This window comes from Gopherus flavomarginatus, chromosome 14, assembly GCF_025201925.1.
Source record: "Gopherus flavomarginatus isolate rGopFla2 chromosome 14, rGopFla2.mat.asm, whole genome shotgun sequence".
NCBI lineage: Eukaryota > Metazoa > Chordata > Testudines > Testudinidae > Gopherus > Gopherus flavomarginatus.
In genome coordinates, this window is record NC_066630.1 from 23356835 (window position 1) to 23375028 (window position 18194).

General features: G+C 48.5%; 1 protein-coding gene across 3 annotated transcripts in view; it reads left to right on the plus strand.

Annotated features, from left to right (window-relative positions):
* The window catches only part of LOC127034352 (uncharacterized protein F13E9.13, mitochondrial-like), a 68351-nt gene that overhangs the window by 48396 nt on the left and 1761 nt on the right, over nucleotides 1-18194 (plus strand). The window contains exon 8 of one of the 3 annotated variants that reach the window (XR_007769359.1): nucleotides 11555-12687. Coding sequence is in view for 2 of the 3 variants with exons in the window: in XM_050923113.1 (XP_050779070.1) it covers nucleotides 11555-11638 (84 nt within the window). In the remaining variant the exon portion in view is untranslated. Of the gene's footprint in view, nucleotides 1-1912; nucleotides 2033-11554; nucleotides 12739-18194 lie in introns of those variants that run through there. The other 2 variants (XM_050923113.1, XM_050923114.1) reach the window with 2 other exon arrangements.

Sequence of the window (18194 nt, forward strand, 5' to 3'; positions counted from 1 at the left end):
TGAGAGGGATTGATCACCAACTGTTTATCATTCTTTCTGTTGAAAGTATTTATCTAGCAGCTTTAAGCATCTGCTTGTCTGTTGCACACAGATGCTGTAAATAGAATTTGACCTTTTTGTTTAGAAAATGCTTGAATATTTAATGTAAAAATATTAAGTTATCAGGAAGGCTGTGTCTTTTGGGAAGAATGCTCAATTTTACACAAGTTCTCAGAGTACTGCAGAGCATGAATAGCTTTACTGTAGAACAAAGCAGCCAGTGTTATGCGTAGAAGCTCTAGAAGTGAATAACAGCTGTTCAAGAAGACTTATATTAAATATGTATTAATTAATTTGAAGTGCATCACTTAAATATGTGAAGAGATTATCTTGTGTTAATTTACATTAAAACATTACAGCACTTGTTAGCTTCATTATAGTATCCTAAAGTACTACCTCAGCCTACGCTGGAGCATTTTGTTGTGTGTTGATTGTTTTCGATTTGCCCTTTTAAAATGTCAGTGGCCTCTTTCTTGTTGGATTTGTTCTTGCATAGATACTGCACTTTCTTCTGAGCATAGAATGGACACAAATAATGAGCCAAACTGTTTGAAGAAACTTCAGACAAAGAGAACATGTGAAAATATGGCTTCGTACACAGCCCTGTAAATGGGGTTCAAGGAGTTGATGTGACACTATAAGCATTGCAATTGTGAAACTTACAAAATTGGTTAATAGTATTTACTTTCTGTAGTTAAATCAATGTACAAACTTTGACTAATCCTCATTAAATCTGTAGAGGTAAGAACATAAGAACGGCTATACTGGGTCAGACCAAAGGTCCATCTAGCTCAGTATCCTGTCTTCTGACAGTGACCAGTGCCAAGTGTTTCAGAGGGAATGAACCGATAATCATCAAATGATCCATTCCCTGTTGCTCATGCCCAGCTTCTGACAAACAGAGCTAGGGACACCATCCCTGCCCATCCAGGCTAATAGTCATTGATGGACCTATCCTCCATGAACTTATCTAGTTCTTTTTTGAACCCTGTTATAGTCTTGGTCTTCACAACATCCTCTGGCAAAGAGTTCCACAGATTGACTCTTCATTGCATGAAGAAATACTTCCTTTTGTTTGTTTTAAACCTGATGCTTATTAATTTCATTTGGTGACACCTAGTTCTTGTGTTATAAGAAGGAGTAAATAACACTTCCTATTTACTTTCTCCACACCAGTCATGATTTTATAGACCTCAATCACATCCCTCTTAGTTTTCTCATTTCCAAGCTGAAAAGTCCCGGTCTTATTAATCTGTTCTCATATGGCAGCCAGTGCATACCCCTAAACATTTTTGTTGCTCTTTTCTGACCTTTTCCAATTCCAACATATCTGCATGCAGTATTCAAGATGTGGGCCTACGATGAATTTATATAGAGGCAATATGATATTTTTGTCTTATTATCTATCCCTTTCTTAATGTTTCCCAACATTCTGTTTCCTTTTTTGGCTGCCGCTGCACATTGAGTTTTAAGAGAATTATCCACAATGACTCCAAGATCTCTTTCTTGAGTGGTAACAGCTAATTTAAACTCCATCACATTATATGTATAGTTGGGATTATGTTTTCCAATGTGCATTACTTTGCATTTATCAACACTGAATTTCATCTGCCATTGTGTTGCCCAGTCACTCAATTTTGAGAGATCCTTTTGTAGCTTTTCACAATCTGCCTGAGACTTAACTATCTTGAGTAGTTTTGTATCGCCTGCAAATTTTGCCACCTCACTGTTTGCCTGTTTTTCCAGATCATTTATGAATATGTTGAAGAGGACTGTTCCCAGTACAGACCTCTGGGGGACACCACTATTTACCTCTCTCCATTCTGAAAATTGACCATTTATTCCTACACTTTGTTTCCTATCTTTTAACCAGTTACCAATGCATGAGAGGATCTTCCCTCTTATCCCGTGTCAGCTTACTTTGCTTAAGAGCCTTTGGTGAGGAACTTTGTCAAAAGCTTTCTGAAAATCGAAATACACTATATCCACTAGATCCCCCTTGTTGGCCCCCTCAAAGAATTCTAGCAGGTTGGTGAGGCATGATTTCCCTTTATAAAAAACATGACCCTTCCCCAACAAGTTATGTTCATCTATGTGTCTGACAATTTTGTTCTTTACTGTCATTTCAACCAGTTTATCTGGTACTGAAGTCAGGTTTACTGGCCTGTAATTGCCAGGATTGGCTCTGGAGCCCTTTTTAAAAATTGGCATCACATTAGCTATCCTCCAGTCATTTGGTACAGAAGCTGATTTAAATGATAGATTACCAACTACAGTTAGTAGTTCTGCAATTAATTTGCCTATTATATCAATATCCTCATTTAATACATGGCACTCTAGTTCACCTATCTTATTATTTAGACTTCTAGCATTGGTATATATGCATGTTAAAAACTTGTCACTTTTTAGCTGTCTGCCATTACATGATGTAATTGAATGGGATTTTTTTTCATTTGACTCTCTCATCAGATCCTACCTGTATTTTATCATCTTCCATCCTCTACGCCTTACTAGGACATAGGGGAGGATCTACTAGGGAGATTCTCTAAGGGATGTTTCTGCACACCACTTGGTTTCCCCCCAGCCCCTAGTTTAAAAACTGCTCTACAACCTTTTTAAGTGCCGGGAATTTGGTTCCATTTTGGTTTAGGTGGATCCTATCTTTCTTGTATAGGCTCTCTCTTTCCCAAAAGTTCCCCAGTTCCTAATCTAAATCCCTCCTCCCTACACTATTGTCTCATCCACACATTGAGACCCTGCAGTTCTGCCTGTCTACCTGGCCCTGCTCATGGAACTGGAACCATTTCAGAGAATGCTACCATAGAGGTCCTGGACTGCAAACTCTTACCTAGCAATCTAAATATGGCTTCCAGGACCTCTCTCCTATCCTGCCTATGTCATTGGTACCTATATTAACCACGACCACCAGCTTCTCCCTAGCACTACACATAAGGCTATCTAGATGTCTCGAGAGAGCCACAACCTTCGCACCAGGCAGGCAAGTCACGATGCAGTTCTCCCGGTCATGGCAAACCGAGCTATCTATGTTTCTAATGATTGAATCGCCCATTACTAATACCTGTCTCTTCCTAATAACTGGAGTTCCCTCCCCTGGAGAGGTATCTTCAGTGCGAGAGGATACCACAATATCATCTGGAAGGATGGTTTCCCTCTGCTCCAGTTGGATGTTCTCGTTCCCTGAGACTTTCATCTTCCTCAACAGCACAGAGTCCGTCAGACTGGGGGTGGGGCCATTCTGCTGAGTCCTGGAAAGTCTCATCTATGTACCTCTCGTCTCTCTTAGCTCCTCCAATTCAGCCACTCTGGTCTCCAAAGCCTGTACATGGTCACTGAGGGCCAGGAGCATCTTGTTCTGAATGCACACATATGCCACCTGCCCATAGGGCATGTAATCATACATGCTGCATTGGGTGCAATAAACTGAATAGCCCCAACTCTGTTGCTGGACTTCTGCCTGCATTCTCTTTTTACTCCTAAAGTTAGTTCTTCTTCCAGTGATTGCTCATATCCATTCCAGGTAGGTGTACGCGCCGTGCGTGCACGTCTGCCGGAAACTTTTTACCCTAGCAACTCCAGTGGGCCGGCAGGTCGCCCCCTAGAGTGGCGCCAGTATGGCACTAGATATATACCCCTGCTGGCCCGCCCGCTCCTCAGTTCCTTCTTACCGCCGTGTTGGTTGCTGGAACTGTGGAGTGCAGCTTGCTGACCTCCACGTCCCTAGCTCTCCTGTACTTGTTCGTCGTCTTAGTTGTAAATAGTTCATAGATAAGTAGTAGATAGACTGTTAGCATAGTAGTTAGTTAGAATCTTGTATCTAGTTGTCTAACATCGCTCGCGGATGGGCCGTTGCCCTCCCCGGCGCCCGGCACCGGGCCCATGCCTGGCTCGCCGGGCTTCAAGCAGTGCTCGGCATGCAAGAAGCCGATGCCTACGAGCGATCCCCACGATGTGTGCCTTAAGTGCCTGGGGGAATCGCACATCAGCGAGATGTACCGCATTTGCAAGGCTTTTAAGCCTCGCATGAAGAACAAGAGAGACCAAAGACTCCGCGCTCTCCTCATGGAAGCGGCTCTGTCTCCGGCACCGGCGGCGCAGTCGGCCAGTTCTACTCCGGCACCGGACCGCGCCGGCACCGGCAAGAGTCCCCGGCACTGACCATCTCCGGCACCGGGAGCAGACTCACGTCCCTCGGCGTCTGCAACACCATCGAGGCAGGCCCGAATGGAGCGCCCGGCACCTACCCTGGCCGCGGCACCGCCTGCAGGGCTGCTGTCGACTCCGGGCCCGGAAGGTCCGTCGAGTCCAGCCCCTCCTAGCTCCCCCTTAAGATCAGGGGTCGAGCTACAGGTACCGTCTACGCCGGAGACCTTTGCCTCAGCACGGGACTTGATCGCGATGACGGAGCCATCGCAGCCTCAGCCGGCACCCCCGGGACGGGTAACCTCCAGGGGTAAACCGATGCTTCGAGCGCTGTCTCCTGAGTCCCGGCACCGATCACCCCGGAGGCGTGAACGCTCGCGCTCGGGGCGCCGCTCGGAGTCCCGGCACCATTCTCCCAGGCGGTACCGGTCGTACTCGCGGCACCGATCGCCATCTGCACGGTCCCGGTCGGGCTCCTCTCACCGCCGGCACCGAGACTCCAGGAGACGTTCACCTCGACGTTCGGCTCCTCGGTCGACCTCCCGGCACCAAACCGGTGGTAGGTCCCGATCCCGGTCGACCTCCCGGCACCGCGCCGGTGGCAGGTCCCGGTCTCCGCTGCCGTCCCGGCACCGCGCTCATCGAAGGTCACGGTCCCGCTCCCAGCACCGACATCGCTCCCGATCCTGATCTGGATCCCGGCACCGGTCATCACGCCGTTCCCGATCCCGGCACCGATGTGGGTCGCGGCACCGACCCTCGGCACCGAAGGGAGCGTCGGTCTCGGCGCACAGAGTCGCATACCAATCAGGCTCAGCGCCTCCGTGGCCTTCTAGGGAGCCATCGGTATCTTCCCAGGCTGACAGCGCCTATGCCATGGGCCAGGACAGACACTCGGCCCTGTTCCAGGACCCTCCACCACAAGAGCGAGGGCCTCAACAGTGGAGGTTTTGGACCTCATGGGTGTATTGCCAAGCCCAGGGTCCGCAACACATTACCCCCCGCCCTACGGGGGAACGCAGGCCACCGGAGGCGACGGTGTCTAGACCCCCTCCCTCCCCGGAAGCAGACGGCAGGTCCAGTAACCGGGACCCAGAGCTCCCTCCAGAGACGGAGGTGCAGCCCCACACGGAACCCCCCGTGGACACTTTGTTGCCGGGGGTTTCCTCGTCGTCTTCTCCGGATGAGGCAGTGGCGGATACGTCGTCCTCCAGTCCTCCCCCACTGGATCTTAGGGCACACCAAGACCTCCTCCGCCAGGTGGCACAGAACCTGGACTTGCAAGCGGAGGAAGTGTCTGAAATTGAGGACCCGGTGGTGAGCATCCTTTCCTCCGATGCGCCCACCAGAGTGGCCTGCCCTTTATAAAGACAATCCAGGCCAACGCCACTAACATCTGGCAGTCACCGGCCTCCATCCCTCCGACCGCTCGAGGGGTGGAACAAAAGTACATGGCCCCCTCGAAGGGCTATGAATACCTCTACGTTCACCCGACACCCTGCTCATTGGTGGTCCAGTCAGTGAACGACAGGGAGCGCCACGGGCAAGAGGCCCCAGCGCCCAAGTCGAAGGAGGCGAGACGAATGGACCTCCTGGGCCGCAAGGTCTATTCGGCGGGGGCGCTGCAGCTCAGGGTCTCAAACCAGCAGGCCCTCCTCAGCCGCTACTCCTTCAACTCATGGGTAGCGGCGGGGAAGTTCGCGGAGCTCTTGCCACAGGACGCCCGCCAGGAGTTTTCCACCATCCTGGATGAGGGCAAGAAAGTAGCAAGAACATCGCTACAGGCCTCCCTTGATGCTGCCGACTCGGCCGCTCGGACCCTGGCCTCGGGGCTCACGATGCGCCGAATTTCTTGGCTGCAGGTCTCTGGCCTTCCACCGGAGCTCCAACATACTATCCAGGACCTCCCCTTTGAAGGCCAGGGCCTGTTTTCTGATCAAACAGACCCCAGACTAAAAGACCTCAAGGACAACAGGGTCATAATTCGGTTGCTGGGAATGCATACGCCTGCGACACAGCGCAGGCCATTCCGGCAGCAGAACCAGCAGCAGCAGCGGCGGCCGTACCCTCAGTTCCGCCCGCGGCAGGACCTCTCTAGGTGCCGCGGCAGGAACTGCCGCAGGCAGTCCGGTGGCCAAATGGGGCAGAACCAAGGCTCCGCCAAGGCCCCTCCAGGACCTAAGCCTTCATTTTGAAGGTGCACCCGAGGGCGCAGTACCAGTTTCCCCTCCGGATCCCTCCCCGCAGTTTTCCAACCGTCTTTCTTTTTTCCTCCCGGCGTGGACCCGAATAACGTCGGACCATTGGGTCTTGCGTACGGTGCAGGCCGGTTATCGCCTGCAGTTTTCTTCGCCCCCCCCCCCACCCACCCACCATCCCCGTCCCTCTTCAGGGACCCCTCTCACAAGCAATTCCTCCGTCAGGAGGTGCACGCGCTCCTTGTCAAGGGAGCCATAGAGGCGGTTCCGGAAAACGAGAAGGGCAAGGGGTTTTATTCCCGCTACTTTCTAATCCCCAAGTCCAAGGGCGGCCTCAGGCCCATCCTCGACCTGCGGGAACTCAACAAGTATATCGTGAAGTTGAAGTTCCGTCTGGTATCCCTTGGAACCATCATCCCATCCCTGGATCCTGGAGACTGGTACGCCGCCCTCGACATGCAGGACACTTACTTCCACATCTCCATTGCCCCCCAACACAGACGTTTCCTCCGCTTTGTGGTCGACCGCCAACATTATCAATTTGCGGTCCTCCCGTTTGGCCTCTCTACGGCCCTGAGGGTGTTTACGAAATGCATGGCAGTCGTCGTCGCACACCTTCGACATTGCCGCATTCACGTCTTCCCCTATCTGGACGACTGGCTGATCCGAGGCACATCGGAGCTGCAGGTCCGTGACCACGTCGACAGGATCAGCACCCTCTTTGCTGCCTTGGGCCTGGTCATCAATGTGGACAAGTCTACTCCGCTCCCCACGCAGCGGATAGAGTTCATCGGGGCCGTTCTGGACTCTACCCTGGCCAGGGCCTTGCTACCCTTGCCCAGGTTCCAGTCGCTGTCGGCCATCATTTTGCGCTTGCAGGCGGCCCCGCTGACCTCTCTACGAACATGTCTGGCCCTTCTAGGCCACATGGCAGCCTGTACGTTCGTGACGGCATATGCCCAACTCCGCATGAGGCTTCTTCAATCTTGGCTCATCGCGCAGTATCGGCCGGCCAGACATTCGTTGGACACAGTCGTCACCGTTCCTCAGAGGGTGCTGGACTCCCTTCGGTGGTGGCTGGACCAGTCCGTAGTCTGTGCGGGGCTCCTGTTCCATCCGCCCCAACCCTCGGCATCCCTGACCACGGACGCCTCAGATCTGGGCTGGGGGGCACACTGCGGCACCCAGAGAACTCAGGGCTTGTGGACACCTCAAGAGATCAACCTCCATATCAACATACGAGAGTTGAGAGCGGTCCGCCTTGCTTGTCAAGCGTTTGTCCATCTCCTTCAAGGTCGTTGTGTCGCGGTGTTCACCGACAACACGACGACCATGTTTTACATCAACAAGCAGGGCGGCACCAGGTCCTCTCCCCTGTGTCTCGAGGCAATGCGCCTCTGGGAGTTTTGCATAGCCCATTCAGTTCACCTTTCCGCCTCCTATCTCCCGGGAGTGCGGAACACTCTAGCGGATCGGCTGAGCAGATCCTTCCGTTCGCACGAGTGGTCCCTCCGTCTGGACATCGCCCTCTCACTCTTCCAGAGGTGGGGTCATCCCCGGATGGACCTCTTCGCGTCCAGGCAGAACAGGAAGTGTCGAGCATTCTGCTCCTTCCAGGGTCGGGAACCAGGGTCTCTAGCAGATGCATTCCTGATCCCATGGACAGCCCACCTGTGTTACGCATTCCCCCCCATTCCGCTGATACACAGGGTTCTCCTCAAGGTGCACAGAGACAGAGCCCGGGTGATTCTCATAGCTCCAGCATGGGCCAGACAGCATTGGTACCCCATGTTGCTGGACCTCTCAGTAGCCAACCCAGTTACCCTGCCCCTACATCGGGACCTGATCACCCAGGACCACGGCAGTCTCTGTCACCCGGACCTTCCGTCTCTACACCTTACGGCATGGCTCCTGTGTGGTTGACAGGCTCCGAGTTGCGCTGTTCTACCCCGTTTTGGGAGGTTCTCATGGGCAGTACAAAGCCTTCCACCAGGGCGACTTACTCAGCTAAGTGGAAGCGTTTCTCCTGCTGGTGTTCAGAGAAAACTCTTCGCCCTATGGAGACTCCCGTCACCACTATTTTAGACTACATCTGGTCCCTCAAGACCCAGGGTCTGGCGTTGTCGTCCCTCCGGGTCCACCTAGCGGCCATCTCCGCGTTTCATCCTGGAATGGACGGATGTTCTGTCTTCTCCCACCCTATGGTGGCGAGATTCCTGAAGGGACTGGAGCGGCTCTATCCACAAATCCGCCCTCCTGCCCCTTCATGGGACCTCAACCTGGTCCTAACTCGGCTCATGGGCCCTCCATTCGAGCCTTTAGCTACTTGCTCCCTGCTCTACCTCTCGTGGAAGACCGCCTTCCTAGTGGCCATTACCTCAGCTAGACGAGTGTCAGAGCTGAGGGCCCTCACAGTGGACCCACTGTATACTGCCTTCCATAAAGACAAGGTAAAGCTGAGGCCTCACCCTGCCTTTCTTCCCAAGGTGGTCTCAGCTTTCCATGTTAACCAAGAGATTTTCCTCCCAGTCTTTTTCCCAAAGCCCCATTCGTCCCGCAGGGAGCAACAGCTCCACTCGCTAGATGTCCGTCGGGCGCTAGCATTTTACGTGGACAGGACCAAACCATTCCGTAAGTCCCCCCAGTTATTTGTGGCGGTAGCGGACCGGGTCAAGGGGCTGCCGATTTCCTCCCAGAGGTTATCTTCCTGGGTTACCTCCTGCATCAGGACCTGCTACGACCTGGCCCACGTTCCGATGGGCCTTGTGACTGCTCACTCCACCAGAGCACAGGCATCATCGCTGGCTTTCCTTGCCCGCGTGCCAATCCAAGAGATTTGTAGGGCGGCGACCTGGTCATCAGTCCACACATTCGCTTCCCATTACGCCCTGGTTCAGCAGTCCAGAGATGACGCGGCCTTTGGCTCTGCAGTACTCCAGGCCGCGACCTCTCACTCCGACCCCACTGCCTAGGTAAGGCTTGGGAATCACCTACCTGGAATGGATATGAGCAATCACTCGAAGAAGAAAAGACGGTTACTCACCTTTGTAACTGTTGTTCTTCGAGATGTGTTGCTCATATCCATTCCACACCCGCCCTCCTTCCCCACTGTCGGAGTAGCCGGCAAGAAGGAACTGAGGAGCGGGCGGGCCGGCAGGGGTATATATCTAGTGCCATACTGGCGCCACTCTAGAGGGCGACCTGCCGGCCCACTGGAGTTGCTAGGGTAAAAAGTTTCCGGCAGACGTGTACGCGCGGCGCGTACACCTACCTGGAATGGATATGAGCAACACATCTCGAAGAACAACAGTTACAAAGGTGAGTAACCGTCTTTTCCTTTCCTGAGGTTTTTTTTTTTACCACGGGGTGTTTTTGGCTTTAAGTTTAGAGAATGTATCTAGCCTCCCTCACACACCTCCTGTAAACTCCCTCACAAAACTCCCGTTTATTAGCTCCTCTGGTCGCTTAGGTAGGTGTTTTTATCCTCAGTTAGAAATAGGAAAACTGGGTTAGAGAAGCTAAGTGACTTCGCTGAAGCCCCTGAAGGAAGTCATTGTATGAGTCTCAGTTGGAGCCTTGAGTTCTTGGCTTTCAGTCCTGTGCACTAACGACTGGATCATGCCACTCTCTCAGCCTTAGTTCTGGTTCTAAGTGGTGTGTAGAACAGGACGCCATGTAGTCTGCAGCATAATTGGCCAAATTTCACAGCAGCAACCTCTAAATTCTGTGGCAACATTAATTTATTTTGACATCATTAAATACCCTTCTTTCCCATCCTCCAGCCCTGACATTAATGCACATAGCAATGGCATATAGTTGCAAATACTAATGGATGTAAATCATTGATCATTTTCAAGGATGAGTTTTTCGTTATGCTTTCCAGGGGGCTTGGATCCACTTTCTAAGCCTCAACTCCTGCACTGTTATCTAGGCTGCCTACCTCACCATCTTGCACTTCTTTCTCCCTCACTACAAGCTGGAGACCATCTCTGGCTTCCCAGCCTTGCTCTGCCAAGCTCCATGAAACGGTATGGGGAACATGCAGAGTAATCCAGTCAGCTCCCCCTTGTGAGAAAACTGGAGAGCCAGAGGCATAGGGAGGGTAGCAGAAAACAAAATACTGAGCATTTGGCTGCAGCAAAATGCTAAATTCCAGGGGGTTCCTGACTGAGGTGAAGAGGGATGTTCACACCTCTCAGAGCTATTGTTTCAGGCTACTTGCAGAAGTAGGCAGGTGAGACAGCATCTGTTTACACTTGGTTCACATTTTCAGGATTATCTCTACAACTATACGCATTAGATTTTTTTAATGAAATCTGAGATGCTGAAGGACTTTCTGTGACAACAAGGCTAATTCTGTGGCAAATTTCCTGATCATAGAATACCCGGAGACCTGTTTTAGGAACAGATTTATCTGAACTATAGGAATCTTTAAAAAGAAACCATTAAAGCATTTGTTATACTTAAATTAAAATGCATTTTTAATAAATTCACAATCTCTTTCCCCGTTCTGTCCCCAAGCCTCTGCACTTATAGCCACACATTGCTCTTTGTTCGCTGTGCTAGAGTCATCTGTGCTTTCTAGACTGGAAGTTCGTCAAAGAGGGAATGGCTTCTATCCTGTGTTTAACCTGTTGTAAAGAATGGTGTCCTGTAATGGTGCTATATAAATGATGAAGAATAAGAAAAATAACTCCTCGGAAACTTAGAAATTATAATAATTAAAAAAGCATCACATCCCTAAGAAAACTGACAGAAAAAAAAATTCCCCAAACAACTCAATGCACCTAACAAACACACCTAAACTTTATTCAGTTTAATGCATTGAATGCAACATGTATGATTACCTGCCTCAGGGGTAGGTGGGGTGTGTGTGTGTGCAGTGCAAGCAACTCACGGCCTTCAGAGACATTTCGGGCTAATGAGGCCAGAGTGACTGAACTGGAGAAGCCAAGAGAGACAGAGATACATACAGGAAACTTGTAGGGTCGTAGCAGAGCAGTCCTACCACCTGTCTAACAACCCTTGTGCTGTTAAGGAGAATGAAAGTCTCATGGCAGCAGGGCCGGCTTTAAGTTGATTCCCCCGACTCCCTGGAATCGGGCCCCGTGCCTTAGGCGCCTTTTTAATTTTAAAAAATTTTTTTACTCACCCAGTCTGCTCCAAATCTTCAGTGGCATTTCGGTGGCGGGGAATCCTTCGGTGCCGCAGAAGACCTGGAGCGGATCGCCTGCCGCTGAAGTGCCGCCGAAGCCCCGGTCCGCCACCGGGCATTCGAATCGGGCCCCGCAGTTCATAAAGCCAGCCCTGCATGGCAGGAGAACATCAAGCTGGAGCAGAGGGAAACAGCCCAATAGTTGGGACCCACCTTCCAGATGCTGTCATGATATCTTCTCGCATTGTGGATATCCATCCAGGGCCAGACACCAGTTATTAGGAAGAGACAGGCAATAATAGTGGGGGATTCAATTGTTAAAATCCCCATTATTAGTTGGGTTTGTGGTGACTGGGAGAACTGAATGGTCAATTGCTTGTGGGGTGCAAAGGTTGCAGATCTCACAAAACATCTAGGTAGCCTTACAGGTAGTACTGGGGAGGAGCTGGTGGTCTTGATACATGTAAGTACAAATGACCTAGGGAAAGGTAGGAGAGGGGTACTGGAGCCAGATTTAGGCTGCTAGATAAGAAGTCCAGGACCTCCATGGCTCATGTGAGATATCATTGGAAAGGTTATGATCTACTGAATGCGATTATCCAATGTGTATGCCTGTATCATTTCTGTATCTGAAGTTAGGAATATTAACTATGTATCTGTATTTCAAATGTGTTACTTTGGGTGTCACCCCCAACCAGTGCTTCAGGTACAACAATGGAAAAGCCGGACAGGGCTAATGGGACATTAGCAGAGACAATGGACTGTGAAAGAGCGTAGTCTTCCTGTGGACGCTGGAGACAGCCTACGAGCAGTGCTGCCACAGCCCTGCAGAGACATCGGCCTTGTCACCTGATACTAAACATTACCTGGGACTTCTTGTAACTTTCCACTGGAAGAGAAGGGAAGTCAAGTCTGGGAGAAAAAAAAGGATTCCTGCCTATTTAAGGGTGGGGAGGAAGGCAAATGGGACTCCTCCTCTCCATGGCTGTCTGCCCAAGAAGAAAGACTGCAAAAGCCACCTGAAGGGAAGGCAAGGGGGAAGTCCAGACTGAGACAGGGGTCCAGTCTGAAAAGTAATATAACTGGAACTCTGAACCACAGAAACTTTGCAACCTGCCTAAAATAACATTTAGGGTGAGAATTTACATTTTGTAACCTATTTCTTAAGTATATTGAGCTTAGTTTGCATATTCTGTTTTATTTGGTCAGTAATCTGCTTTGTTCTGTCTGTTATCTCTTATATTCACTTAAAATTCACCTTTTGTAGTTGTTAAACTTATTGCTTGTTTATAATATGACCCATTTATCTAACTATGCGGGCAAGAAGTGTGCATACCTCTCTTCACATGAGGAAGAGAGTGGATTTTTATGAGCTTGCGCTGTGCAGATTTTTCTATACAGCTCAAGACAGTATTATTTTGGGTTTATCTCCCAAAAAGGGGTGTGCACTTGAGTGCTGGGGGAGTCCTCTCGCACAGAGCTAACTCCAGTATATGTCTGCATCGGGGTGTGACCCTACCTGTGTGTGTGTGCTGCAAGAGGCTGGAGAGCCTAATTCAGCAAAGCCGGGAGAGGGAACCCAGGCTGATTGAGCAGGGGAGGCTCAGTGAAATCCCAGTACATCAGGAGGCATCCGAGAAGTGGGGTCCAACCCATCACAGGTGTCAACAAGCATATGGACAAGGGTGATCCAGTGGATATCGTGTACTTAGACTTTCAGAAAGCTTTGACAAGGTCTATCACCAAATGCTCTTAAGCCAAGTAAGTAGTCATGGGATAAAGGGGAAGAGCCTCTCATGAATCAGTAACTGGTTAAAAGATAGGAAACAAAGAGTAGGAATAACTGGTCAGTTTTCACAATGGACAGTGGGCCCCCAAGGGTCTGTACTAAGACCTGTGTTATTCAACATATTCATTAATCATCTGGAAAAGGGGGCGAACTGTGTAGAGGCAAAGTTTGCAGACGAATCAAAATTATTCAAGATAGTGAAGTCCAAAGCAAACTGCTAGGATTTACAGAAGGATTACACTAAACTGGATGACTGGGCAACAAAATGCCAGATGAAATTAAACCTTTGTAAGTGTAAAATAATGCACATTGGAAAAAATAATCCCAACTCTACATATGCAGTGATGAACTCTATATTAGCTGTTACCACCCAAGAAAAGATCTTGGTGTCACTGTGGATAGTTCTAGGAAAGCTTCTGCTAAATACACCTCAGCAGTCAAAAAGACTGACAATATGTTAGGGACTATTAAGAAAGGCCAAAGAAAATAGAAAACAGACAGAAAATATCATATTACCACAAAATACATTAATGGAGCGCTACTGTCGTGTCCCGTTCTGGACGCCCCATCTCAAAAAGCACATAGTGGAATTAGAAAATGTTCAGAGAAGAGCAGCAAGGATGATGACAGCTATGGAATGGCTTCCACATGAGGCGAGACTAAAAAAATAGGAATGTTCAGCTTAGAAAAGAGACAACTCATGGTGGATGTGATAGAGGTCAATAAAATCATGAATGGTGTGGAAAAAAGTAGATAGAGAAGGTTTATTTACCCTTTCCTACAATAAAAAACCAGGGATCACCTGGCTTAATTAAGAGGGGGGAGGGATAGCTCAGTGGTTTGAGCATTGGTCTGCTAAACCCAGGGTTGTGAGTTCAATGCTTGAGGGGGCTGCTTAGGGATCTGGGGCAAAAATTGGTCCTGCTAGTGAAGGCAGGGGGCTGGACTTCATGACCTTTCAAAGTCCCTTCCAGTTCTAGGAGATTGGTATATCTCCTATTATTAGTTAGTATTTGGCAGTACTTTTTCACTCAGCACACAGCTAACCTGTGGAGCTCACTGCCATGTGATGTTGTGTTGGCCAAAAGTATAACTGGGTTAGAAAGAGAACTGGATAAGTTCCTGGAGGATAGGCCCATCCTTGGCTATTAGCCAAGATGGTCAGGGATGCAACTCCATGCTTGGGGTGACACTAAAACAATGACTACCAGAAATTAGAAGTGGAAGACAGGTGTATCACTGCATTATTTCCCTGTTCTGTGCACTCCCCCTGTTGGAGATGAAATTCTGGTCAAGATAAACCATTGTCTGACCTAGTATAACAGCTCTTACGTTCTTGCAGCTGAGCTGTCTCCTGTCTGAATTGTTTCCTTGCATTCATGATGATTGTGCACACAGGTTTCTTAGATTAGTATTGCTGATGATTTGAAAAGGGCAAATCATTGGACTGGGATGTCTTCTTGCAGCTAGGTCTCATGTCTCTGTAACAGCGATTCTTCTCCACTGGCGTTGGGGGATGGAGCAGAGGACAATCCATGCTACATTGCGTTGTCCCTGCAGAGCCCAGTGCAGAAATCTGGTTTGTAGTGTTATGTTTCTCTGGGTCCCCTCCAGGGGTGTTATTGAAGCACTGCAGGGAAACGTACCTATAGCTGCCTTGCATCTACAGGAGACATTGTGCCTGGGGGAAGGAGACCCACTGGAGCTATGTTTAAGAACAGCTGTTACTGCAGACAGCCCTGTCTCTGCAGATGTATATGGGGGATCTCATCCTCTCATGGCTACCCTGGATCTACTCAATGCCTTACAGGAAATTCTGCACATTGAACCTTATGGAATTTTCCTGTCTGTCCTTCCCAATCTCAGCCCCCTTTCCATCTCCCAATGAGAGCGATGATATGACCCTTTGAAACCTTTACTTTGGGGAAAAAACTCATTTACTAAAAAAGTTAATTGAAAAAGGGACACATTTTGGGTCTAACCACCTCAATCATGTCCCTCCAACATGATGAATAGTTCAGAATCTTCTATTGATAAATCTATGCTCAGTCAATACAAGTTTGAAAACATTGTCACTTCGCCCCATTCATATTCCCGACTTCTTCTTTCAACAGGAAACTTTCAGACACTCACTTGTTCTAGCCCAGACAGAGCTATTAAATACTTCTCAGATTATTCTTCAACTAACAGTGCTACCACTCCTCTCCTCTATATAATATTGTAGATCGATGTCTTTGGGTCATTGAAATATCCCAGCCCTCATTATAGATGACTCTCTTCCTCCCTTATGCTTTACTCACATTCAGTGAACAGTTGTCGCTGCCTTTCATCCTGTGTACAGTCTGCATCACATACAGAAAACAGAGTAGCAGCTGAAGCACCGGCCAGAGCAGAGGTGTCTCCAGCATAATGTTAGCGAGTAAAGGATGAAATCTTTTCCTCCTTTAACCAGGCAGCTAACTGAAAACACATGTTCCTCAGTACAAATTTGATAACCTTTCACCTCGGGCGACCCAACCTCTGTTTATTTGCTTACAATTTGAAGTTGCAGAAGTGCTGGTAAACCTGTGGGGAGTGTGAGGCTCTCTTTGTGGAACCTCTCTAGATGGGCAGAGATGTGTGAGGGGAATCGTTTTGGTAGGATTAAATATTTATTTGTTTTATTCAGACGTGGTTTTGTATTCAAGCCATCAAAAAAGTGACTTTGCTGCTTTCGGCTGAGATGACTCCCCACCCTTCTCCACTTAACCTTCCCCCTTCTCTCCCCACAAATTCTGTGGGGGAAAAAATGCATAGTTCCACAAAGTCGAGCCTATGGGCAGCAAGCCACTGCATTTCACAGGATTTCTTTTTTCCCAAAGGACAAAACTCCCATTGAAATAAATGGGACAGAGATGCCATTCACTTGATTGGGATGCTAGATTATCATGTGTTCCTGCTCCGAACAATGTGTTCTGTTGAAAGGATTTCATTGTTTTTGAAACCAGCATCTAACCTTGCAAAACCAAAATCAAGGGCTTATGCAGAATGTTAGACTGAGGAAATTTCAGAAGAGTGCAGAATCCCCTTCGTTAGCATATTCAGTGGGTCAAATTCATTGGCCCATTGTTTGCAATCTCTCAATCCTTAACCAACATTTAAAACTTGTGAATGCAACCTCCCTTCCGCCCCATTTGTGTGTGCTGATCAGCTTGCTGTGCATAGTGAGATAACAACAGGTTTGTGTGGAACTATAGAGTATAATATTTAGCACCATTCTAGTGTATCACAAACAACATCTAATTTATTCCCACACCCACAGCCCTATGAGGTTTGAGGTAGGCATGGTAAGTATTACCATTCCCATTACAAATGGGGAAACTGAGGCAAAGAGGCTAAGCGATTGGCCATGTCTCCAGATGGAGTCTGTGTGAATGTTAGGCACAGCGAAAGATTTCCCCTGCCCCCAAAACTGTCCTCTTATAGTTTAGCTTTATCCCAGTTTCCTGTTCTTTCACTTTGCTTCTCACCCCTGCCTTATCTATACACATAAACTAAAGCATACTATGCAGGGGAACTAGGAATACTACAAGGGCAGAAACTGACTTAATAAAGACGTTCTTGTGATAGACAAAAGACTCTTTGCACCAGATACATATAAATAAAAAGAAAAGCAGATGCACTTAGAAATGAAGTGAAGAATAGAGATGGGCCCTTCTGCCTTCTTGCACTATAGAAACCTGCTCAGACCCTCCTGGTGCACTATCCAGACTGTGCTTTTTATGTATGCTCCCTCCTACAGTTCTGTTCAGCAATACTATGTACAATATCCCTTCCATCCTCAGCTCTTTTCACAAGGCCCAAGAGAAGATTTCTTCCTGCCTGGAGACCTCTCTGACCGCATACTCCACTATCCCTCTTCCTCTGCCTTACAAGTCCTTCCTCTGCCTTTTTTGTCAGTCCTCAGCTGATGGGCTAATCAATCCTTTAACTTCCTCAGCCTGCCATTCTGATGAGTGAATTAATTATCTTTCATTCCCAATCAGACTTCTCTGGGGGAGCCAATTAGTGCCAGAGTGATCAGAGTGCTGGCTCACTTTCCAGCTCCTAGCTCTCTATCACAGGCTTTAGCTGGGATCCAAACTGCCTGAAAGTTCAGTGGGTGAGAGGATCTTGATTTTGTTTCTGGTTAATCACTAATAAAGAAAAAAAATAAGGGAAGCATCTGGTGGGAAATAACATTTGACTTATGGTTTCTAGATGTTGTTCTGGGAGGTTTTGGCTTCATGACTGAGGTTCCAAAAGAGGAGAATGTGTGCTGACCCTTCTCTCTTACTGTGCTCTAGTGTGTCCATATGACAAGGCAGCAGGACATTACACTGCTGCCAAAATGCAAGGATAAACTCTTTGTTAAGGGTGACCATGTTTAAATCCCTTGTTTCAAAACTATATGAACCTTTATCAAACCTAGAACCCAGTCCAAGAGTTCTGTTTTCTCCTTTGAATCCTTTCTGATAACCTCTAGCCGCACCCCAAATAGGGTAGGGATATAACCACCCTTTCAGCTTCTAGGGGGAGATTTTAAAAGGCACAAAGGTACCCGCTTGTCTTCTCTTCAACCTTTCTGAGGAAATCCCAGGTAGATAAGGAGGCAGAGACTATCAGCATAGAGGACTGTTTGGCAGAGATCTAAGGATTAAATTCTAGTTTTGTTTCAGTGTGATGCATAGCATGCGGGTGGATGGACAGAGTGGGACTGAGGTGTAGTAGTCAAGTGGAGGTTCCTTGGGCCGTCTGGCCTGTAAAGGGCAGTAACTTAAGAACCCACAAAGAGAAACTCTTGTTCATACCATAGTCAACCTGTGCAATTCAC